Below are 23,798 nucleotides of genomic sequence, written 5' to 3' on the forward strand. Positions count from 1 at the left end.
GCTCTTTCACGACTAAATGACCTCATGACTGTTTGAACTCTACGTTTGTATTAGATGAAACCAAAGGACCTGTCCAAGCACCAGGAGGAGTCAAGAAAGGTAGGAGCACAGAGTACTACTCTCTTTCCTTCAGTACACACAGAATACATCCAGCAGCAGCAATAGAAGTACACCATTACCGACATCCTACACAAAATAGTGTTCATTATACATATTGTATACATATGTCTGATGTCCTGTGGAAGTTGTCTCTTCTGTCTGTTTTCATTTTTGTTTTTGTTGGAATGGATTTTTTTTTTTTAAATTAGTTTTGAATCAAAATGAATTTTTACCATAAGATTTTTTTTTTCATGTTTATTTTTCTCTTTTTCTAACCGATTAGGTGTATACTATTACTGAGTGTGTGTGTTCAAATTGTGTTGTCGGTTGCGTGTCAATAAGTAACGTCAAACCTTTGCTACCTCAGAAATTCTTCTACACAAAAAAAGTATAATTCACACGGAAGAGGAAGGTACGTTTGAGATTCCCACTTTGAGGAAGACCACCAGAGTAATGAGGGAAGTGGAAGAGGAGCAGGAGATCATCAAACTGAAGAAGATCCCATCAGTTCCACCTCAAGAGACCAAAGAAGAGGAAAAAGCCCAGAAGGTCACCAAGACCACCGTCTTCCAAGTGGAGGAGCTGGTGCACCGAGAAGAGGCCGTGGAGATGTCCGTCGCCACCAGGAGGCTGGCGGAGGAGAGGAAACCTCGAGAGAAAGCAGACGTGGTGAAGAAGCCAGAACTTGTGGAGCCTAAAGAACAGGACCAGAAAGAAGCTCCTAAGGAAGCCTGGACCCGCCAGAAGCCCACTCCCCCAGCCGAGAAACCACAAGAGAAGATTTCTATGAAGAAAACTCCCAAAGCACCAAAGGAAGAGGAACCCGCTCCGCCGACTGCCGCCTTGAAGAAAGTGAAAAAATTGCCTTCAGATGAGCTGGAAGCAGAGTTAGTGAAACTAAAACCATTTGAAAAGCCCGTCGAAGCAGCCGAGGAGCCGCAGAAGGACAAGAAGGAGAGGCCAGACAGGGACGCGGTACCCTTCCAGAAGCTGGAGAGGATCCCCAAAGAGATGGAAACCAAAGAACCGCCCAAGAAAATAGAGAAGGCCCCTCCAGAGGTCAAGGAGCCACCAGCCAAGGTGCCAAAGCCAGTAGATAAAAAGAAAACTCCAGAGAAAGAGCCCGAGGAGGCCAAAGTGCCCACCAAGGTGAAGAGAGTCCCAACACAAGAACCAGAGACAGAGAGCGTGAAGCTGAAGCCGACCTCCAGGCCTTCCAGAGACGCTGCAGAACCGGAGAAGAAACCAGCCGAGGAGAAGGAGAGGAAGCCAGCCGAGGAATTGCAGCGCCGACGCACAAGTCCAGAGGAAAAACCCAAAGAACGAGAGCCAGAGGCCACGCCCAAGAAACCCGACATCCCAGAAGTGCCGCTGAAGAAGCCGGCCGAAGAGGCGGAGGCGGCGCCAGCAGAGAAGACGGTGACTCCTGTGCCGGTTCCTGTCAAGAAACCTGATGAGGTTCCTGAGGAGCCCAAACGTCTGCAGCTGAAGAAGGGAGTCACGCCCAAAGCAAAGGAGGAGAAGGAAGAAGTAACTCTGAAGCCTTTCGGCCAACTCAAGAAGGTGGAGCTGAAAAAGACTCCGTCTCCAAAAGTGGAGAAGCTTAAAGAAGCGGTCCCTGTTGAGAAGAAGCCGAGTGTCGATCAACTCAAGAGGATTCCTAAAACAGTGACGCCGAGAGACTCCGTCGAAGCCGTGACTCTCAAAAAGGTCCCGAGGAAGCCGTCGCCGGAAGAGGCCGCAGAACCAGCGAAGCCTGGCAGAGGAAGCATCCCGCTGGTGAAGGAGGTCTCTCCTGGAGCCGTGCAGATGAAGAAGGTCGCCACCCAGCCGGAGGAGGAGGTGTTTGAAGAGGAGGAAGAGCCGCAGCCGGAGGAAGAGGAGGCCTGGGGCTGGGAGCTGGTTCCCAGAGAGAGTGCTGAAGACTTTGAGGGGGAGGAAGGTGCTCTGGAGGCTCCGGGGGTCACCAGGAGAGGTGAGATGGTGGCGGCCCCCAAACGGCCGAGAAAAACCATTTCCTCATGCTCCTGAATAATCTCTTCCCATTTCCACCGTCATGCCTTCATCCTCCTCGTCTCTACTTCATCATCTCTTGCGTGCGATGCGATGTATGCGCTCTGGTATTCATGTCAATCATCCTGTTGGTCACACTGTGCGGTCACGCCCACAGCTTCCTGTCATGTGTCTGTTATGTCATCTGTGTGTCTGTCATTTCAACATCAGTCCAACATGTGTTCCCATCCCATCTTTACACCTCTGTTCCTTATTCCATCTCCTCATGGTGTGAAATCACCGTCAAGTCTTCTCATGACCTCATGTGTTCACCATCACTTCATATCCGCGCTGCATGTCTCTCAGCACTATGACGTGTGATCACGATGCGTGCAGCCGACTCATTTCACCTTTCTGCACAGAGGGACAACCAGCAGAAGAAGCGGGACGAGGAAGAGGCCGAGGGCTGAAACGTGAGTTTCAATGTGACTTCTCAGCAGCAAACCCCTGTTTTGTTCCACTTCCCGTTTGGCAAACGTCAACTGTCTGTCTTTGTTTTGTGCTTCAGCCAAGCAGACGCCGTCCCCTGGAGAGGGCCGGGGCCGCGGCCTGAGGCCCGGAGGGAAAGGCCCGTCCCCACCAGAGGACCCATTCGGGGGATTCAAGCTCAAAGCCGTCCCCCTGAAGTTCATCAAGAAGATCCAGGACATCGTGCTGCAGGAGGCCGAGTCCATCGGCTCGTCCGCCGTGTTCGAGTGTGAGATCTCTCCCTCCACCGCCATCACCACGTGGATGAAGGACGGCAGCAACCTGCGCGAGGACCCCAAACACAAGTTCTTGGCCGACGGCAAAGATCGCAAGTTGAGCATTATTGACGTGCAGCTGTCCGACACCGGGGAATACACATGTGTGGGCAAGAACGCCGGGAAGGAGATCACATGCACAGCCAAGCTCATCGTGGAAGGTATTTATGTCTCTGGAAGATGTTGTGAAGTATAAATAGCACCTCGCCAATGTCAAACAGCTCATTGCTCTGTTTCATGACCACAGAGCTGCCGGTGAAGTGGATCAAAGAGCTGGAGGAGGAGACCTCGGCTCTGAAGGGTCAGCCTCTGTATTTGACCTGTGAGCTGAACAAAGAGAGAGACGTGGTCTGGAAGAGGAACGGAGAAGTCCTGAAGAAGAAGGCCGGGAAGATTCAGATCAACATCATCGGCATGCAGCACGCCGTGACCATCCAGAACAGCACGCTGGACGACCCCGGGATGTACTCGTGTGAGGTGGCCGACCAGGAGGACGTGAAGACCGTCACCAACGTCAAAATCATTGGTGAGCAGAAGAGGATGCATGCTGGGAGACACAGCAGGGATAGATATCAAGAATGACAAGTCCTACAATACGCTGATGACATGCAACCTTATATGTAAGTTCTGAACAATGTGTTATCTGTTGATGTCAGCAAAGTTCAGGTGATAGAGAGAGAGAGTACTAATTTTATATATATATATATATATATATATATATATATATATATATATATATATAGAGATATATATAGATATATAGATATATAGATAATATATATACAGAATATATATATATATATATATATATATATATATATATATATATAGATATATAGATATATATATATATAGATATATAGATATATATATATATATATATATATATATATATCAGAAATGCTAAATACTCAATATATACAACAAAACAGTAAACCATCATTATTTAGGAAATGAAACAAAGAAGTCATGGAGTTTTAAAATGGTTATTTCCAGGCCTGGGAAAAGTGCTTGAAAAAAAAAAGTCAAGGAAAGTTATGGAAAGTCCTGGAAATGTCATTAAAAGTTATGGAAAAGGCATAGAAAAGTCATGAGAAAGTTATGGAAATGTCATGGAAAGTTATAGAAAGTCATTGAAAAGTCATGGAACGTAATGAGCTTCACACTCCAGTCAAGCCCTCCAAGAGGAAGCCTGTTTCTCTGCTGGTTGCTGCTCTACACTGCATGTTGGTCGTATCCAGCATCCTACACCTGTTTCTATTGCTCGTACACACTGAGCCAGCAACGCTCTCCTCCAATAGAAATCATCAAAGACTGGATCGTGAAGCCGCTGAGGGACCAGCACGTGAAGCCCAAGGCCGAGGCCACCTTCAGATGCCAGCTGTTCAAGGACACGCCCAACTGGAAGTGGCTGAAAGGAGAGACCGAGATCACTCCGTCCGACAAGGTGGAGATGAAGAAGGACGGACAGGAGCTGACGCTCGTCATCAAGAACTGCCAGCCAGACGACGTGGCAGAGTACGCCATGGAGGTGGAGGGACGCATCTACACGGCCAAGCTCACTCTCGGAGGTTCCTCATCTACTTTCCTTCCTTCATAACTCCCTCTCGCTGTGTGTCTGTCGCTTGGTTTGTAACGAGCTTCCTTCCTCAGAGCGGGAGGCGGAGATCCTGAAGCCTCTGGCCAGCGTGGAGGTGGTGGAGAAGGAAGACGCCACGTTTGAGACGGAGATCTCTGAGGAGGACGTTCCAGGAGAATGGAAGCTCAAAGGAGAGGTGTTGACCAGATCCCCGGTAGGACTTCATGGACTTGTTCCTGGATGTATTTCTGCTTTTGTGTGGTCATTCTCTGCATAGAGAATATTTGAACGCGCTGTGATGTATTCACCAGACATGTGACATCCAAATGGAGGGAGGCGTTCGCAGACTCATTCTGAAGAACTGCCAGGTGGATCAGGCCGGAGAAGTGTCCTACCAGGCCCTGAACGCCGTCACCAGCGCCATGCTCAATGTCAAAGGTAGGAGGCCCTCCAGCCCACACGTGGGCCACCACTTCAGGACGCTAGCTGTGAGAATAAAGGCGTAAGGTCTGCGGGACAATAAAGCTTCATGGCACACGAGAGCAGACCTTACATCTTTATTCAGGAGGGGGAGGAGTCCAATGCTTTGTTCGCGTCAATGCTTTGAGACTTCATGCAGTCGGAGAGAAGAGCAGCGACTTTGGTGCAACATCACATCTATTTCCTCCGGTCTACATGGGTTTGTGTGTTTCATTCGGTTGTCTGTTCAAGGACAATGTTGTATGTGTTGTGTGTTTAAAGTCAGTCGTCTGAGAGTTTGGACATTGTGTGAAAACGTGCGTTGATGTCATTCTACACAGAATGTGTATCGTCTCCAGTTGAATGTTTTATGTTACATCCACGTCCAGTGGCCGGGTTGTTTAAAGCAGCAGCGTGTTCATGAACGGGTCCCACAGCGTCAGCAGCAGGTCAAGAGCTGATGGATGAAGGAAGACGAGTGACGTGAGGGATGAAGAGTGTCGTCACAAGGGGACGAACGTCCAAGAGGACGGACCCTGAAGCCTCGCTACCAGCAGGACGTGGCGGCCTCCGTCACCTTGAGTCCTTCAACGCCCTAAAGAAGATCCGGGAATGCACAGTGACGTAGTTTTACTTGACCTCCACGACCTGAAGGAGTCTCCAGGAGGGTTCTGTAGGACTCGAGGGCGTCAGCTGTGTGGCCCTCTGGTCTGGCTGTTTCACATGAATACTGCCCGCTGTCCCTCTCGTCTGACAGTATGAGACGGGTTCAACCCAGAACTACACGCTGCGCCGGCTGTAGACTGCTGTACCTGTTGTTGTGTTGTTGTTGTTGTGGTGTTGTTGTGTTGTTGATGTTCTGTACCCGTGTCATCTTTTAACCCAGAAATCGAAATGGACTTTGTGGTCCCGCTGAAGGACATTTCTGTGCCTGAAAAGAAACAGGCTAAGTTTGAATGCACCATCACGAAAGATGTCTCTAAGGTCATGTGGCACAGAGGCGCCGACGTCATCACCACAGACCAAAAGTATGACATCATCGATGATGGAAAGAAGCATATGCTGATCATAAACTGCTGTGAATTTGACGACGAGGACGAGTACACCGTTGCCGTTTTGGGCAAAATATCCACAGCTCGACTCACGGTGGAGGGTAAGTGCTGGACCGCCACGACCGGGTCTGTGTTCTGACCCGCTGAGTCTCTCTCTAACTCGTGTGGGTGTGCTTCACTAATGCCGCCATAGGTATCAGGCTCAAATTCATCTCGCCGCTAAAAGACCAAACCGTGAAGGAAGGCACGACGGCTCGCTTCGAGCTGGAACTCTCTCACGAGGACGTCCCCGTCACCTGGTACAAGAACGACGTGAAGATCCACCCGAGCAGAACGGTGGTCACTCACCTGGACGGGAAGAAACACGTGCTCGAGATCAAGGAAGTGACTCTGGATGATACCTGCCAGATTAAGGCCGAGGCCAAAGGAATTCCTTCCATGGCCAACCTAACGGTCATAGGTAACCCACCAAAGATCCACCTGTCTTCCTGTCTGTCCTCCTCCTGTCTGTCTTCCTGTCTGTCCTCCTGTCTGTCCTCTTCCTGTCTGTCCTCCTGTCTGTCCTCTTCTTCCCCACAGCTGTGTGTCCACAAAAACACTAATTGTGTGTTTGTTGGACGATTTCTGTCTCCTGTTTGTTTCACTCGGTCGGTTTGTGTTCCTTGTCTTGTTTCACTGTCTTGTTCTTTGTTTGGACCATATGTGTGTGTCTGTGTGTTGTTTTGTGTGTAGTACACGTGTGGTGTATGTGTAGTTCATGGAGAGTCACCCCATAAATGTCCCCCTTCCAGAGGGCGATGCGTACTTCACAGTGAAGCTGCAGGACTACACTGCAGTGGAGAAGGACCAGGTGGTTCTAAATTGCGAGCTCAGCAAAGACGTGGAAGTCATGTGGTACCACAACGAGGCCGAGGTCAAGACCTCGAAGGTGGTGGCCGTTAAGGCCGAGGGCAAACGCAGAACCCTCGTCATCAAGAAAGTGGGAGACAAAGACAAAGGACAGTATGTGTGTGACTGTGGGACGGACAAGACGACGGCGACGCTTCACATCGAAGGTAAAGAACGAGGTTGAGGCCACGCCCCGCTTCTTGACTCTCTGTAGCTTCATCCTAACCACCTCTCAGACCATTTGCCCCTAACCACCCCTCAGACCATTTGCCCCTAACCACCCCTCAGACCATTTGCCCCTAACCACCCCTCAGACCATTTGCCCCTAACCACCCCTCAGACCATTTGCCCCTAACCACCCCTCAGACCATTTGCCCCTAACCACCCTTCATACCATCTGCCCCTAACCACCCCTCAGACCATTTGCCCCTAACCACCCCTCAGACCACTTGCCCCTAACCAACCTTCAGACCACTTGCCCCTAACCACCCTTCAGACCACTTGCCCCTAACCACCCTTCAGACCACTTGCCCCTAACCACCCTTCAGACCACTTGCCCCTAACCAACCTTCAGACCACTTGCCCCTAACCACCCCTCAGACCACTTGCCCCTAACCACCCTTCAGACCATCTGCCCCTAACCACCCTTCAGACCACTTGCCCCTAACCACCCTTCAGACCACTTGCCCCTAACCACCCTTCAGACCACTTGCCCCTAACCACCCTTCAGACCACTTGCCCCTAACCACCCTTCAGACCATCTGCCCCTAACCACCCTTCAGACCATCTGCGGCGCCTCCTCATCAGCACCATGTGACCATGTGGTCTCTCATGCCTCCACCCTTCTGAAAGCGGTAGAAACGCACTACAAGAGTTCCTCCCTGGTGATTTCCGTCCTGTTGACGATCTCTTGTCGTGTTCTTCTACCGTTCTGTGTTGTCTCTTCATGTGCTGTGCGGAGGAGAACCAGCCCTCTTTGGAGGCACTAACCCTTTAGTGTTCTTCAGCATTTGCTGAAGGACTGTGGCGTCTCATCTAGCAGGGCCATAAAGAACCCGATGGCTCCTCAGAAGTTGCTCTGTGGTGTCGTGTGAGGGTTCAGCTCTGAGGAGCATTGAGTTCTCTATGGTCCGGTGAAGAGGTTGCTCAATAAAGGAGGTTCTCGTGGTGTCTGTGCCCGTCTGTTGTCTCGGTATTTGTATTTGTATTCATGTTTGTCTCGATGTCTTCAGTAAGAGTTTCTTCCCCTCTCTGAAACGTCAGCTCGCCACATCAAGGTGGTTAGGCCGGTGTACGGCGTGGAGGTGTTTGACGGAGAGACGGCTCGCTTTGAGGTGGAGCTCAGCGAGGACGACGTCCACGGCCAGTGGAGGCTGAACGGAGAACTTCTCAGTGCATCTGCCGTACGTCTCCTCTAAATACACTTTGGCAGATACTCGCTGGCCTTTGGTTGGGTTCACTTTCACTTTGACCTCAGCCAGACGCGGTGATGTCACACGTCGAGCCTCTCGGGAATCGGTGGATCTCTCCTTAACAAGTGAAAGTGGACCGGCCGGAGCAGTTTCTTTGAATCTTCTCTGTTTTTACTGAAAAGTGTGTCGCTCGTCTGCAGGACGTTGAGATCGTTGAGGACGGAGCCAAACACACGCTGGTGCTGTACAACTGCAAAGTGCCTCTAACGGGCGAGGTGGTGTTCACCGCCGCCAACGCCAAGAGCGCCGCTAACCTGAAAGTGAAGGGTGAGCGCTCCCGTCCCGGCTGCAGCTCTTTACGAGAGCACCGAGCTCGCGGTTCTCTTCTTGGAGCACACGGGTTGACGTCTCATGGTTGTTGAGTTCTCTGTCCCGGCGGCGTGATACTGACCGTCTGTCTGAACCAACAGAGCTGCCCGTGTCCTTCATCACGCCGCTGGCCGACCTGCACGTGTACGAAAAGGACGAAGCAAAGTTTGAGCTGGAAGTCTCTCGAGAGCCCAAAAGCTTCCGTTGGCTGAAGGGATCTCAAGAGTTGTCCAACGATGATAAGTTTGAACTCCTGCTGGAGGGAAAGAGACACGCTCTCGTGGTAAAATCTGCCCGATATGAAGACGAAGCCAAGTACATGTTTGAGGCTGAAGACAAACGGACGTCTGGGAAGTTGATTATTAAAGGTAAATGGTGCAATGCGTTCTGGGCCTTTTGAACGCTTCAGCGCCGCGATCGTCTGTATGTGTTGACGTCTCACCGCCGTGTTGCGACTCTCGATGATCCCACATGTGTGTAAACATATATGTGTATAATTTGTGTTTGTCAGGTATTCGCCTCGAATTTATCAAGCCCATTAAAGACGTGACCGTGAAGGAGCGGGAAACCGCCGAGTTCAGCGTGGAGCTCTCGCACGAGGTGCCGGTGGTGTGGTACAGGAACGACGTGCGGCTGCACCCCAGCAAGGTGGTGCACATGTCGGACCTGGGGAAGGTGCACACGCTGGCCTTCAAGGAGGTCACCGTCGACGACACCTCCATGATCAAGGTGGAGGCCTCGGGCAAGAGCTCGGAGGCCATGCTCACCGTGCTCGGTCAGTATCCCCTGAAGACGTGACCTCCGTGAGGACTTCTGGGCCTCGTTCCCCGATCCACAGTTTCTAAACTGCGAGCCGCTTGTTGTTGTTGTCGTTGTTGTCGTCGCGTGTTTACTTGCAGAGGGAGACCTGTACTTCGCCGTGAGGCTCCAGAACTACACCGCCGTGGAGAAGGACGAGGTGATCATGTCCTGCGAGCTGAGCAAGGCCGCCGGCGAGGTCCGGTGGTTCAAGGGCGGCGACGAGATCTTTCCCTCCAAGAACATCCTCCTCCAATCAGACGGCAGGAAGCGCACGCTGGTCATCAAGAAGGCGGCAAAGAGCCACATGGGGGCGCTCACCTGCGACTGCGTCACCGACAAAACCAGCGCCGACCTGAACATCGAAGGTAACGCCTGCGGGATCAGGCCCCTCCCCCGGTCAGGACTGGCCCCGCCCACCGGGCCCCAAACCCCGCCCCTCTCTGGCCGCCTCCCCCCTCCATGAGTTTGTGTCTTCATCATCTCTGTGTATAGAAACGCTCATATGGACTCTGAACCAACGGAGACATGAAGATGTTAATGTCTCCACACGCAGACGTTCATATGGGCCTTTTATACAACATGTGTTCACTGCACTTATGCCTTGGTGTATGTCTGTGTGTGTGTCTGTCTTTGTGTGTCTGTGTGTCTTTGTGTTTGTGTGTCTTTTTGTCTTTGTGTTTGTGTGTGTTTGTGTCTGTCTATCTTTGTGTCTTTTTTTTATGTCTGTGTGCCTTTATGTCTGTGTGTCATTGTGTCTGTGTGTCTTCATGTCTTTGTGTTTGTGTGTCTGTGTGTCTTTTTGTCTTTGTGTCTTTGTGTTTATCTGTATATTTGTGTCTGTGTGTCTTCATGTTTGTGTGTCTGTGTGTCTTTTTGTCTTTGTGTTTGTGTGTCTTTGTGTTTATCTGTATATTTGTGTCTGTGTGTCTTTTTGTCTTTTTGTCTTTGTGTTTGTGTGTCTTTGTGTTTATCTGTATATTTGTGTCTGTGTGTCTTCATGTCTTTGTGTCTGTGTGTTTGTGTGTCTTTGTGTCTTTGTGTCTGTGTGTTTGTGTGTCTGTGTGTCATTGTCTTAATGAGATAGAGTTCTTTGTTATATTCAAACCGAAGGGAATATATATTCGTATATCTATATATTCCCGTCCGCTCCAACCTCTGTCTGGTTCCCTCTGACGTGTCCTTGACGTGTCCTTGACGTGTCCTTGACGTGTCCTTGAACCTCTGCAGAGCGCGACATCAAGGTGGTCCGGCCGCTGTACAGCGTGGAGGTCACCGAGACCGAGACGGCCAAGTTTGAGACGGAGATCTCGGCGGAGGACCTTCACTCCACCTGGAAGCTGAAGGGGGAGACGCTGCACCCGTCTGCTGTAAGCCGAGCACCGAGCTGCCGCCCAGCCGCCTGCAGACGCCTGCAGACGCCTGCAGACGGACGCCTGTTTCATTCAGCTGGTTTCTGTCCGCAGGACGTGGAGATCAAGGAAGAGGGGTCCCGACACACGCTGATCCTCTTCAACTGCAAGAAGGACATGGCCGGAAGCGTGGACTTCTCTGCAGCCAACGCCAAGTCATCGGCTCAGCTGCGGGTCAAAGGTGAACCACACGAGCAGCGGCCTCTAAAAGCAGTTTCCATCTCGTCTTCTGAGCATTCAGTCTGTGGTTGTTCCCTCCTGAAGCCTCTATGAGAAAGAGAAGCTGTTAGAAGCTCTGGAAACTCAAATCCTGCTCGACCATGAAGTCCCTGAGGGCTTCCGTACGTCACCTCGGCGTCACGTAATGTTCATTCCTGGGTAAAATCGATCTTTTGCACATTTAAACCGTAATGAGGCGCGTTGGTGAGGAACAATTATGAACATGAATCCTGAACTTTCAATATCTGAGTTAAAAATACAAATTCGTTAAAACGTTTTCTTAAAGAAATAAGTGAATGTGTGTCAACAGTTAATGCGTTAATCAATAGTCCAGATTGAGATCCAGGTAGCTTGATGCTAAGCTAGGCTAATTGATCATAAACCAGAAAGTGAACAAATGGATTAATAAACTCATTTTTTTGTAAACGCACAAACACAAACAACTCGTCCAGAAGAGAAACAAGATAACACTTTAAATATTTTTTCATCTCATGAAATTATTCAAACATGTTATCATTTATATACAAGAGCTGTCAAGATAAATGAGATCTTATTATGTTATTATTATATATTATTAATATATATATAAATATATATTAATATATATTATTATTATTATTACTATTATTATATATTATTAGTACACTGAGTCTCTTTTCATTTAATGAACCAGAGTTTATGACTTTAACACTTTTTGAACAAACTATATTAATTATTTATGAAGATGAAATAAAATGTTTGTGTCTTTCTGTTTAATCTTTTACAAGAAAACCTCAATTCATACTAAAACATTTAGTTCTCTGATACTTTCCTCTGCTACATGATTATTTATGAGTTATGTTGACGTCGTGAACACGTCATAATCGGCGTCGTCACCTCGACCCTCCGGCGTTCTGGCAGCTCTGAGCCGTCACATTAAAGTTTAACTGCTGTGATTATGAGCTTTATCCGGCATGTGAGGCGGCCGGCGGCGAGCGCTGCCCGCGGCGCCTTAATGAAGCGAGGAGCTGGATCTCGCGGCGCTCTGCGCCACCAGCAGCTCCACATTCTGCTTTTCCAGGAAATACTTCAGGCCGGTGATTGACGGCAGCAGGTTGAATCCCCCGATGGGTTCGTTGGAGGTGGGCTCTCGGCCAATCGCGGCCCTCGGTTATTTTAGAAACCGCACGCCTTATGTAGAGCGGGGCGGCGGTGATTGGCAGCGGAGGACGCGACCCCGGCCCTCACTGGTTTCTGCAGGTCGCATGCTAATGAGCTAGCCCCCAGAGCCGCGTCCCCGAGCGCCGGCTCCCAGTTGCCCCGAGGCGTCCAGCGGCCGGCCTGCAGCCTCTGAGGACGAGCTTCTTGTGGATCTATCGACCTGTAGCGGGGGGGGCTCACCATGTCTTCTCCCCACTCCAAAGCCCGAGTGATCGGCCTGACCAGACCGCTGGAGGACGCCAGCGTGACGGCGGGCGAGACGGCCACCTTCGAGTGCGAGCTGTCCTACGAGGGCATCGCCGTCGAGTGGTTCCTGGGGGCGGACAAGCTGGAGCCCAGCGACAGAGTAAGTGCACCTCCCGAGTCTCCGCAGGCCGCCGCATGTACACAATGTTCAGGCCCTCGGCCGGCGTCTGCATATAAGGGCCGCAGGTTCAGGATTCCAGCACTCGATCCTGGTTCTGAGACGCAGGAGCGTTTCTGCCCCGCAAGCGTTTCTGCAGGTTATTTATACGGCGGCGGCAGCGCCGGGCAGATGGCAACAGGAGCAGCTCACCGGCTCTGAACCAGAGCTTCCTGTTCCCTGATCTCCAGATCGCTTCATCAGATGAAACCCCAGAAGTGTGAGGTGTCCCATGACGCCTGAAGGCTCTCTGACATTTACTGATCAACACACGCTAATGTGGTTTGAGCCAGAAACGAGTGTTTGTTGTTTACACCAAAGAGATCAACATTTAGATTACTGAAGAAACAAAGATAAACATTCACGTCACCAACGTGAAAGACATGACTTCTGACAGGAAAACAAATCAGGCTCAAAGTAATCCTGGATAAAACAAATGAAACTAAGACTCACAGAAGTTTTTATTGTCAGTGAGAAAAACTTCATGAACATTTAAATGTTCTTTATTGATGTTCACAAGAGCTGACGCTGTGATTGTTATTGTTGTGGTCTTTTATTAGCAAAACAATACAAACATCTTCAGCTGGTTCATATTTTACTTCATCTGTCAAATAAGTTCAAACACTAAATTATTCATGAACAACTATTTTAAAAGATGATTGTTATTGTCTTGGGATAAAGGAAGAGGTGACGGTTTCATAAGCACTAAATGTTTAATTCCTCTCGTGGATCGTGTTTCTGTGTCTGGTGTGAAATCCAGCCTGCAGGGGTCAAAGGTCACGCTGTTTAAATCAGGGCAGCGAGCAGCTGCAGCTGTCAGAGCTCAGCTGACTCAAAGGACCTCTCAGACAATGCTCAGGGAGGAAAAACTCATTACATGTCTGACTAGTGAGTGTAAAACACCTGGAAGACACACAGAAAACCTGCAACACTGCAGGAGGCTCTAGGCAGGTAAAGCCCTCTGAAGCACTCCACCTGACAGGTGGAGTTCAAGGCAGGTTAAACCCTGCTTGTTAACTGAGTCTGTTGAGCCTGGCAGGCAGGATTCAGGGCAGGTTAAACCCTGTAATATTGCTCTCTGTTGAGGCTGTAGGAAGTGTTCAGGGCAAGTTAAACCCTGATAGGTGGTGTTCAGGGCAAGTTAAGACCTGATAGGTGGTGTTCAGGGCAAGTTAAGACCTGATAGGTGGTGTTCACGGCAAGTTAAGACCTGATAGGTGGTGTTCAGGGCAACTTAAGACCTGATAGGTGGTGTTCAGGGCAACTTAAGACCTGATAGGTGGTGTTCAGGGCAGGTTAAGACCTGATAGGTGGCGTTCAGGGCAGGTGAAGACCTGATAGGTGGTGTTCATGGCAAGTTAAACCCTGATAGGTGGTGTTCAGGGCAAGTGAAGACCTGATCGGTGGTGTTCAGGGCAGGTGAAGACCTGATAGGTGGTGTTCAGGGCAGGTGAAGACCTGATAGGTGGTGTTCAGGGCAGGTTAAACCCTGATAGGTGGTGTTCAGGGCAAGTTAAGACCTGATAGGTGGTGTTCAGGGCAGGTGAAGACCTGATAGGTGGTGTTCAGGGCAGGTGAAGACCTGATAGGTGGTGTTCAGGGCAGGTGAAGACCTGATAGGTGGTGTTCAGGGCAAGTTAAACCCTGATAGGTGGTGTTCAGGGCAAGTTAAGGCCTGATAGGTGGTGTTCAGGGCAAGTTAAAACCTGATAGGTGGTGTTCAGGGCAAGTTAAGGCCTGATAGGTGGTGTTCAGGGCTAGTTAAGGCCTGATAGGTGGTGTTCAGGGCAAGTTAAAACCTGATAGGTGGTGTTCAGGGCTAGTTAAGGCCTGATAGGTGGTGTTCAGGGCTAGTTAAAACCTGATATGTGGTGCTCAGGACAAGTTAAGGCCTGATAGGTGGTGTTCAGGGCTAGTTAAACCCTGTTAATGACTGTAATAAACCTGACAGGTGGTGTTCAGGGCAAGTTAAAGGCTCTTCTTTACTTGAACAGGTGGTTCTGAAGGCGGAGGCTAAAGTCCACAGTTTTACTCTGAGGGACGTTCGATTGAATGAAGCCGGACAAGTTAAACTCACCGCCAAAGACTTCCAGACTGATGCCAACCTCGTCGTCAAAGGTAAGATCTCCTGGGTCTACTGGACTTTAATGATGCTACTGGTTCTACTGGGCTCTTTCTACTGGTTCTTCTGAACTGGTTTGCCCCTAAAAGCTGAACCAGAGTGTGTTTGTGCCTGCAGAGCCGGCGGTGGAGTTCTCCAAGCCTCTGGAGGACCAGACGGTGGAGGAGGAGGCGACGGCCACGCTGGAGTGTGAGGTTTCCAGAGAGAACGCAGAGGTGCGATGGTTCAGGGACGGACAGGAGATCAGGAAGACCAAGAAGTACGAGATGATCGTGGACGTCTACAAGAGAGCGCTGGTGATCCACGACTGCTCTCTGGACGACTCAAAGACCTACGCCTGTGACGCCAAGCACTTCAAGACCTCCTGCTTCCTCAACGTGGAGCGTGAGTACCGCTCCCAGAATACACAGCTGCAGAGAGTTCAGGAACCTTCCAGAACCAAGAGGTTCACTACAAGAATCAGCGAAACCATTCGTTGGTCTGGTTCAGGACCAGACCCCTAAACAAGGTTTAAAACCTCTTTTTGAGAAGAGGAACTTTAAAGAAGAGTTAGGGAACCCTCAATGACACCAAATAGTTAGAGAATCACTTCATAAGTCAAAGATAAATAAAAGCTCCTGATAAAAGAACCCTCAATAAGAGTTAAGGAACCCTAATTGAGAGGTCAGGAACCCTCTCGACAAGGTTGGGGAACCCATCTCGTTCATCTTATGTGGGCCGGGTCTTAGGTTAGAAGGGTACCTTAGACGTCTCCTTGGGGAACCCCGAGGTGTTGAAGAGTCCAACCCTCCACCCCGGGGTCTCTTACCCATAAGACCACCTGGAACCCCTAAAGAGAGCTGTCCAGGAGGATCCCATCACAGCTCAGGGGGCTGAAGGTCACGTTCTGAGGGAGCCAACAGAACCACATCATCTGCATAAAGACGAACATTTGGAACATTTATAGTTAAGGAACCTTTAATTTACAGATTAGAAGTCGAGTTAGTTAAGGAACCCACATGAAAGCCATAAGACCTTTTTTAGGACAAAGAAATCAAACTAATAATAATACTTTGATATTATAATAATAATAATATGATGATGATGATGATGAATCGTCCACAGCTCAGCATATCGAGTTCTCGAAGCCTCTTCATGACGTGGAGGTGAAAGAAAAGGAATCTGCCAGGTTTGAATGTGAAGTTTCCAGAGAGGACGTGAAGGTGAGTGTGTTGGAGGAGACGGAACCTCACTGAAGGAACCTGGAGATGTTCTGCTCCTCTGAGTTCTGCTCCTCTCTGCAGGTTCGCTGGTTTAAAGACGGAAGTGAAATCAGAAAAGGGAAGAAGTACGAAATAATCGCTAAAGGTCGGCAACACGTCCTCATCGTCCACAAGTCCGTGTTTGACGATGAGGCCGAGTACGAATGTGATGCGAAGACCGCCAAGTCCTGCGGCATGCTGACCGTGATCGGTGAGGAACTCTGAGTTTATTGCTCGACACGAGGCTCTAACGTAGAAACATTGTGTTACAACGTAGAAACATTGTGTTACAACGTAGAAACATTGTGTTACAACGTAGAAACATTTTGTTACAACGTAGAAACATTGTGTTACAACGTAGAAACATTGTGTTACAACGTAGAAACATTGTGTTACAACGTAGAAACATTGTGTTACAACGTAGAAACATTGTGTTACAACATAGAAACATTGTGTTACAACATAGAAACATTGTGTTACAACATATAAACGTTGTGTTATAACATTGTGTTGTAACATAAACAACATATGAAAGTTGTCTGTCGTTAAAGTAGATAACAAAACGACGTGTTCTTCAGAGTTTGAACTTGTTCTGGTAACGGAGGAGGTGTTACACGTGATGCTCAGCAGGTCGAAGCAGTTAAACTCTTGAATGAGACTGTTGTTCTGTTGCTCCTCAGAGGAGGAGGCCCGCTTCAGCAAGAACCTGTCCAACGTGGAGGGCACGGAGACGGACAGCGTGAAGCTCATCTGCGAGGTGTCCAAACCCGGCGTCGACGTCACCTGGTACAAAGGAGACGAGGAGCTGCCGGAGGGCGGCCGCTACGAGCACATCGTGGACGGGAAGAGGAGGATCCTCCTCGTCCAGGACCTGAAGATGAGCGACGCCGGAGAGTACACCTGCAGGCTGAGTCCTGCCGTCAAGACCGCCGGCAGCCTCAAGATCAACGGTGAAGCCCGAGAACGCCACCAAGTCTCAACACACAGCTGCAGATTGTATTCATGTGACCACAGTGAAGCTCTGAGGGGAAACGATTTATTATCTGATCGTTTTATGACTTAAGGACTAGTGGAGGAAAGGTTGTGCATGTATGGAAATACATGAACATAATTACAATCAGCATGAAAGCACAAGATGAAACCTGAGTGTTTAAATCTTTATGGTCGGCCGCTCTGGGCTTCCGTAGAGAAACTCGACGACCTTCTGACCTCCGGCCGCTTCCTGTGTTTCAGAGCTGGCGGCAGAGTTCATCTCGCGGCCGCAGAACCAGGAGGTGGTGGAGGGCGAGAAGGCGGAGTTCAGCTGCTCCGTCTCTAAAGACAGCTACGAGGTGAAGTGGTTCAGAGGAGACGAGGAGCTGCAGCCGGGAGACAAGCACCAGATGGTCAGCGACGGCAAGAGACGCTCGCTGCTCATCTGCAGCTGCGAGCCCGCGGACGAGGGCGGCTACGTGGTGACGATCGGCCCGACCAGAGCCGGTGCCGACCTCACCGTGCTGGGTGAGCCCCGCCCACTCACACATCAGTTTACACCTGCAGAAAAGTATCTGATGGTGTTGAATATTGAAATGAAATAAAGGTTCTCGATAGTGGAAAACATTTTGAGTCCAGGACCTTCACATGCAGCTTCAGTTTAGTCTGAGTCTCTCATGTTTCTGTCCTGCAGAGAAACTGAAGGTCATTACGCCGCTGAAGGACACGGAGGCCAAAGAAGGTCAGGAGGTCGTCCTGAACTGCGAGGTGAACACAGAGGGAGCGAAGGCCAAGTGGCTGAAGAACGAGGAGACGATATTCGAGAGCAGCAAGTATGTGATGGTCCAGAGAGACAACGTCTTCTCCCTGAGGATCAGAGACGCCCAGAAGGGAGACGAGTCCAGCTACAGCGTCGTCCTGACCAACCAGAGGGCGGAGCAGGCCAAGAGCACCTGCAACCTCACGGTGAAAGGTCGGTGACCGCACACGTTTACAATGTCTGATCACAACGACCAACTGGATCGATTCACTTGAAACGCTTCAGAACATGAACCTTTAACCCAAAGTACATTCTGTCGCTCACGCGTTGTGTGCTCTGTGTTGTTCAGAGGAGAGTCTGAGGATCGTGGTTCCCCTGGAGGACATCGACACTCAGGAGAAGAAGACCATCTGCTTCTCCTGCAAGGTCAACCGGCCCAACGCCACGCTGAAGTGGATGAAGGCCGGCGAGGAGATCGTCCTCAGCAAGCGCGTGGTGTACCGCGTGGACAAGGACAAGCACACGCTGACCGTGAAGGACTGCACGCTGGCGGACGAGGGCGAGTACACCGCCGTGGCCGGAGACAACAAGTCCACCGCCGAGCTCATCATCAGCGAGGCGCCCACGGACTTCAGCATGCAGCTGAAGGACCAGACCATCACCGAGTTCGAGGACGCAGAGTTCACCTGTAAGCTGACCAAAGAGAAAGCCGACGCCAAGTGGTACAGGAACGGACGCGAGATCAGAGAAGGACCGAGGTGCGTGGTGTAGGAACCCTCAGACCTTCAGCACGCTCACGCTGGTGACATCTGCAGCTCCACTTGTTCTTTCAGGCTGTTCAACTTGTGTTTACTTCCACAGGTACACGTTTGAAAGAGACGGGAAGCTCTGCACCTTGCGCATCAAGGAGTGCAGACCGGACGACGAGTGCGAGTACGCCTGCGGCGTAGAGGACAAGAGGACCAGAGCCCGGCTCTTTGTGGACGGTACGGACCTCTGGGTTCTTCATGCAGAGCGGTTCCTCCTCCGTTCCCCTCCAGTTGAGTCCTCATGAATGTCTTCCCCTCCCACAGAGACGCCGGTGGAGATCGTCAGACCTCCTGAGGACGCGTTCGAACCGCCGGGCTCTGACATCGTGTTCGAGGTGGAGCTCAACAAGGACCGGCAGGAGGTGAAGTGGCTGAGGAACAACATGACGATCGTCCAGGGAGACAAATACCAGATGGTGAGCGAGGGCAAAGTCCACAGACTGCAGGTCTGCGAGATCCGACCTCGAGACCAGGGAGAGTACAGGATCGTCGTCAAGGACAAAGACGCCAAGGCCAAGCTGGAGCTGGCAGGTGAGGGCCGCCGCACGCCGCCACCGAGCCCAACTGTGTGTTCTGGACCCGCTCGGGTCGACCGGGACCAGCTGGTTTCAGTAGCTGAAGGTCTGGAGTCGAATGCTGTTAGTGGTGCAACCAGCAGATATTCCCCTGAGAGATCTTCATTGAACCTCACCGGGTCGTGTGTTTGGTTTGTTAGCCGTTAGCGCTCCTCGTGTTCATTCCATCACAGATTGTAGCAACAGAAAGCACAAATACAAATGTCAAGCGATCGTCACGAAACATAATTTCTTTAACGAATCGTGTCCTTGCTCCTCAGCCGTGCCTCAGATCAAGACCACGGACCAGACCTACGTCACCGACGCCAGGAAGCCCGTCTCCATGGCCGTGCCCTACAGCGCCTACCCGAAGGCCGAGGCCGACTGGCTGTACGACGGCGTGAGCCTCCCCAGAGACAACGTGCACACGTCAGCCGACCGCACGGAGCTCCTGCTGAAGGACCCCGTGAAGGCGGACGAGGGTCGATACAAGGTCGTCCTCAAGAACCGGCACGGACAGGGAGAGGCCTTCATCAACCTGGAGGTCATCGGTGAGTGGAGACTGCTCACTTCCTGTTGAGACCGCTCACTTCCTGTTGAGACCGCTCACTCAATTCATTAAAGTGTTAAAGAAGCGTTAGGATTCTTAAAGTCTCACCTTTAACAACTTTAAATTCAACATTTCCTTCAGAGCACTAGCTGCAGCAGCCATCTTGGAAAGGTTGTTATGAGAACACACCATCACATGACCTGTCACATGACGCAGCAGCATGTCCAGTCGGCGTCACATCGGGTCGTCATGAGTTAAAGTGAAGGATGAAGCTGTTCATGGACCGTTCCAGAGCACTTCAAGGCCGTGACGGCTTGTCTCCTGACGGTTTTACTCGCCATCGCTCGCCCTCCTGCCGGCGTAACCGCGTCCTCGTGTTTCCTCTTGCAGACGTCCCCGGACCCGTGAAGAACCTGCAGGTGGTCGACACCGCCGACGGCGAGGTCAGCCTGGCGTGGGACGAGCCGGAGAGCGACGGCGGCAGCAAGGTCACCGGCTACGTGGTGGAGCGCCGCGACGTGAAGCGGAAGACCTGGACGCTCGCCACCGACCACGCCGAGAGCCCCGAGTACACCGTGACCGGCCTGCAGAGGGAGCCCTTGTACCTGTTCAGGGTCTGCGCCCGGAACCGGGTCGGCAGCGGACCCAACGTGGACACCGACAAGCCGGTCCAGGCCAGGAACAAGTTCGGTGAGAACGACCAGATCCATCATGGAAACGCACACAACACGCTGTATTACATTTCTTAAAACGTTATAGAAATTTGGTTAAGTCATGAAAATTTGGTAAAAAGTTCAGAAAATGTGGTGAAAGGTCATCTGGTCAGAGTGCGTCTGAGGGTCTCTGCTCACTGACGTTCTCCTGCTCTGGTTCCCTCAGACGTTCCCGACGCTCCGCTCAACGTGCTCGTGGGGAACGTCAGTAAGTTCGGCTGCAGCGTCTCGTGGGATCCGCCCGAGTCGGACGGCGGCTCCCCCGTCACCTCCTACGTGGTGGAGTTGCGCGACCGGACGTCCGTGAAGTGGACGCCGGTGCAGGTGACCAAAGCCGACGACCTGAGCGCCGTCATCAACGACGTCATCGAGAACAAGGAGTACATCTTCAGAGTCAAGGCCCAGAACAAGGCCGGCGAGGGGAAGCCCAGCGCCGCCTCCCGGCCCGTCAAGATCATGGACCCCATCGGTGAGAGCAGCGCCGACGGCGGACGTCACGTCTCAGAAGCCGCCCTGCAGCCGGTAACCTGTGCTTGTGTCCCCAGAGCGGCCCAGCCCCCCCCAGAACCTGGTGTACCAGGACCAGAACAAGAACTCGGTGCAGCTGAGCTGGGAGACTCCTCTGAGCAACGGCGGCAGCATGATCACCGGATACATCATCCAGCGCAGCGAGGAGGGCAGCGACAAGTGGCCGCGCTGCAACGCCCGCCTCTGCCCCGACCTGTTCTACAAGGTAGGTCCTGCTGGAGTCAGGCTGACATGCAGCCGGCTCTCTGCTCCACAATGAAGATCTTTTAGCGGCTGCTTGGCGTGCAAAACCCTCTTTCACTTTATTTGAGCGTAACACCGCCTGGTACTCTCTGGCTTCAGGTGTCGGGTCTGAAATATGGAACCAAGTACAACTACAAAGTGTTTGCTGAAAACGCCGCCGGAGTCTCCGACCCGTCCAACATCATCGGGCCTCTGCTGGCCGACGACACGCACGGTGAGAACACGCTTTGAATGCTTTAGTGATGTCACTGAGGAGGAACCGGCTGTGAAACAATGAGCGGACAAAGCGTTTACAACTTGGTGGCTGCTCCACAGTGAAAAGGCCTCTTCTGTCTAACAGGCTTGATGAAACACTGGTTGAACATCAGGTTGATCCATTCCCCTAGACTTTTCTTGACCCGTGCGGTTCCCATCATGCATCTGTTTCCTCCGCAGTCGGCCCGTCCTTCGACCTGAGCGCGTTCAAAGACGGGCTAGAGGTGATCGTGCCTCAGCCGCTCACCATCAGAGTCCCCATCACCGGGTACCCGACGCCGGTCGCCAAGTGGAGCTTCGGCGAGAAGGAGCTGACCACGGCGGACGAGCGCGTGACGCTGACCACCAGGTCCTCGTTCGTGGAGCTGATTGTCACACCGAGCGTCCGCCCGGACAAAGGCGCCTACGGCCTGACGCTGGAGAACGACGTGGCGTCCGTCTCCGGAGAGATCGAAGTCAACGTCATCGGTACGAGCGTCTCTCTTTCACCGCTGACGTGAGAAAACAAACTGCTTTTATTTCTTTCTGGGGTTAATTGTTTATCCGTTTGTCTCCTCCAGCGGCGCCCAGCGCCCCCAAGGACTTCAAGGTCCTGGAGGTGACCCGGCAGCACGTCCACCTGAGCTGGGAGGCGCCAGAGCACGACGGGGGAAGTCCTCTGACCGGATTCCAGGTGGAGAAACGGGACCTGTCCCGTAAGACCTGGGTCAAGGTACGGCTGAACCAAACCGAGTGAAGAATGTTCTGTTCATGAAATGCAACCAAACGAATCACGTCGTCGCTCCAGAGGGATTAAAGTCTGGTGGCGTTGCAGGTGACCACAGGTATCCAGGATCTGGAGTTCACCGTCACCGACGTGGTGGAAGGGAAGGAGTATCTGTTCCGAGTCACCGCCTGCAACAAGTGTGGACCCGGAGAGCCGGCCTACATCGACGAGCCCGTCAACGTGTCCTCTCCCGCCAGTGAGTCCGAGCTGAAGGCTCAGAAAGAAGCTCTTCAAGAGCCAGAGGGCTTTACGGTGAGAGGTCTCATGCTTCTGTCCTGTCCTCCTGCAGCCGTCCCCGACCCCCCAGAGAACCTGAGGTGGAGGGACAAGTCGGCCAGCGGCATCTTCCTGACCTGGGAGCCGCCCAAGTACGACGGCGGCACCGGCATCCGCGGCTACAACGTGGAGCGCTGCCAGAGAGGAACCGACAAGTGGGAGCCCTGCGGGGACACGGTGCCGGAGCTGAAGTGCCAGGTGACGGGTCTGACCGAGGGCCAGTGGTACGCCTACAGGGTCCGGGCCCTGAACCGGCTCGGAGCCGGCCGGCCCTGCAAGGCCACCGACGAGATCCAGGCCGTGGACCCCAAAGGTAGGAGCAACACCTCATGAGGTTCTACAAGAACGCTCAGGGGAGGAGATCCAGAGAACCACAAGAATCTCTAGGTTTACCTCCAGAATCATCAAGAACAAGTGAATTAAAAGAATCTGTAGTTAACAGTCAACACAATGCAGGCGTGATTACCAACGCTGAACACCAGGGGGAGCTCTACAAGACACACTTTGACCTACAACAGGTGGCATGCTGGGAGTTATCCACTATTGTGTTCATGTGTTTGTAGCAATGAGATTGAAGCAGAAGACGTTCTGTGGGCCTCGACCTGACCCCTGGTCTTTCACCCTGCAGAGCCTCCAGAGATCCAGCTGGACGCCAAGCTGCTGGCCGGTCTGACCGCCAAGGCCGGCAGCAAGATCGAGCTCCCGGCCGAGGTGACGGGGAAGCCCGAGCCGCGGGTGAAGTGGACCAAGGCCGACCTGGTGCTCAAGCCGGACGACCGCGTGTCCATCGACACCACGCCGGGACACTCCACCGTCTCCGTGGCCAAGACCAGGAGAGACGACAGCTGCACCTACATCATCGAGGCCACCAACAGCAGCGGCCGCGCCACGGCCACCGTGGACGTCAACATCCTCGGTAAGAGCGGCGCGACAGGAGGTGATGAGTGACTTCACTTCCGTTGTTAGTTTCTGTGTTCACTAAATGAATCGTTCCTCCGCAGACATCCCCGGCCCTCCGGCCGCCTTCGACATCTCTGACATCACCAACGAGACGTGCTTCCTGGCCTGGAATCCGCCGCGAGACGACGGCGGCTCCAGAGTCTCCAACTACATCGTGGAGCGCCGAGCGGCCGACAGCGAGATCTGGCACCGGCTGTCCTCCACCGTTAAACTGACCACCTACAAAGCCGTGGGCCTCACCAAGTTCAAGGAGTACGTCTTCAGAGTCTTCGCCGAGAACCAGTTTGGAGTCGGACCGCCGGCCGAGCACCTGCCCATCATCGCCAGATACCCCTTCGGTAGGTCGGCCGGAGGAGGAGCGAGG

The 23,798-nt window shown here is 52.0% G+C and overlaps 2 protein-coding genes across 18 annotated transcripts in view; both read left to right on the plus strand.

Annotated features, from left to right (window-relative positions):
• Positions 1 to 23,798, plus strand: part of ttn.2 (titin, tandem duplicate 2) — a 186,723-nt gene that overhangs the window by 84,525 nt on the left and 78,400 nt on the right. For all 17 annotated transcript variants that reach the window (XM_068601489.1, XM_068601493.1, XM_068601496.1 and 14 more), the window contains 31 exons: positions 55 to 99; positions 2,514 to 2,564; positions 2,660 to 3,055; positions 3,142 to 3,420; positions 4,196 to 4,465; positions 4,548 to 4,687; positions 4,785 to 4,911; positions 10,682 to 10,821; positions 10,918 to 11,044; positions 12,486 to 12,628; positions 14,680 to 14,803; positions 14,925 to 15,191; positions 15,912 to 16,009; positions 16,091 to 16,259; positions 16,729 to 16,998; positions 17,282 to 17,548; positions 17,715 to 17,993; positions 18,130 to 18,538; positions 18,642 to 18,766; positions 18,854 to 19,120; positions 19,425 to 19,694; positions 20,084 to 20,383; positions 20,573 to 20,875; positions 20,952 to 21,139; positions 21,277 to 21,391; positions 21,613 to 21,900; positions 21,993 to 22,144; positions 22,247 to 22,394; positions 22,488 to 22,787; positions 23,103 to 23,390; positions 23,476 to 23,772. In XM_068601489.1, coding sequence (XP_068457590.1) covers positions 55 to 99; positions 2,514 to 2,564; positions 2,660 to 3,055; positions 3,142 to 3,420; positions 4,196 to 4,465; positions 4,548 to 4,687; positions 4,785 to 4,911; positions 10,682 to 10,821; positions 10,918 to 11,044; positions 12,486 to 12,628; positions 14,680 to 14,803; positions 14,925 to 15,191; positions 15,912 to 16,009; positions 16,091 to 16,259; positions 16,729 to 16,998; positions 17,282 to 17,548; positions 17,715 to 17,993; positions 18,130 to 18,538; positions 18,642 to 18,766; positions 18,854 to 19,120; positions 19,425 to 19,694; positions 20,084 to 20,383; positions 20,573 to 20,875; positions 20,952 to 21,139; positions 21,277 to 21,391; positions 21,613 to 21,900; positions 21,993 to 22,144; positions 22,247 to 22,394; positions 22,488 to 22,787; positions 23,103 to 23,390; positions 23,476 to 23,772 — 6,642 coding nt within the window. The remainder of the gene's footprint in view (positions 1 to 54; positions 100 to 2,513; positions 2,565 to 2,659; positions 3,056 to 3,141; positions 3,421 to 4,195; positions 4,466 to 4,547; positions 4,688 to 4,784; positions 4,912 to 10,681; positions 10,822 to 10,917; positions 11,045 to 12,485; positions 12,629 to 14,679; positions 14,804 to 14,924; positions 15,192 to 15,911; positions 16,010 to 16,090; positions 16,260 to 16,728; positions 16,999 to 17,281; positions 17,549 to 17,714; positions 17,994 to 18,129; positions 18,539 to 18,641; positions 18,767 to 18,853; positions 19,121 to 19,424; positions 19,695 to 20,083; positions 20,384 to 20,572; positions 20,876 to 20,951; positions 21,140 to 21,276; positions 21,392 to 21,612; positions 21,901 to 21,992; positions 22,145 to 22,246; positions 22,395 to 22,487; positions 22,788 to 23,102; positions 23,391 to 23,475; positions 23,773 to 23,798) is intronic.
• Positions 5,827 to 9,917, plus strand: LOC137803224 (titin-like). Its single transcript, XM_068601480.1, has 8 exons — positions 5,827 to 6,085; positions 6,178 to 6,444; positions 6,776 to 7,039; positions 8,136 to 8,275; positions 8,485 to 8,611; positions 8,755 to 9,021; positions 9,165 to 9,428; positions 9,553 to 9,917. The coding sequence occupies exons 1-8, from the start codon at positions 5,827 to 5,829 to the stop codon at positions 9,915 to 9,917; spliced, it is 1,953 nt and encodes a 650-aa protein (XP_068457581.1).

This window comes from Clinocottus analis, unplaced genomic scaffold (assembly GCF_023055335.1).
Source record: "Clinocottus analis isolate CAN_PGR_092001 unplaced genomic scaffold, fCliAna1.0.p SCAF_50, whole genome shotgun sequence".
Lineage (NCBI taxonomy): Eukaryota > Metazoa > Chordata > Actinopteri > Perciformes > Cottidae > Clinocottus > Clinocottus analis.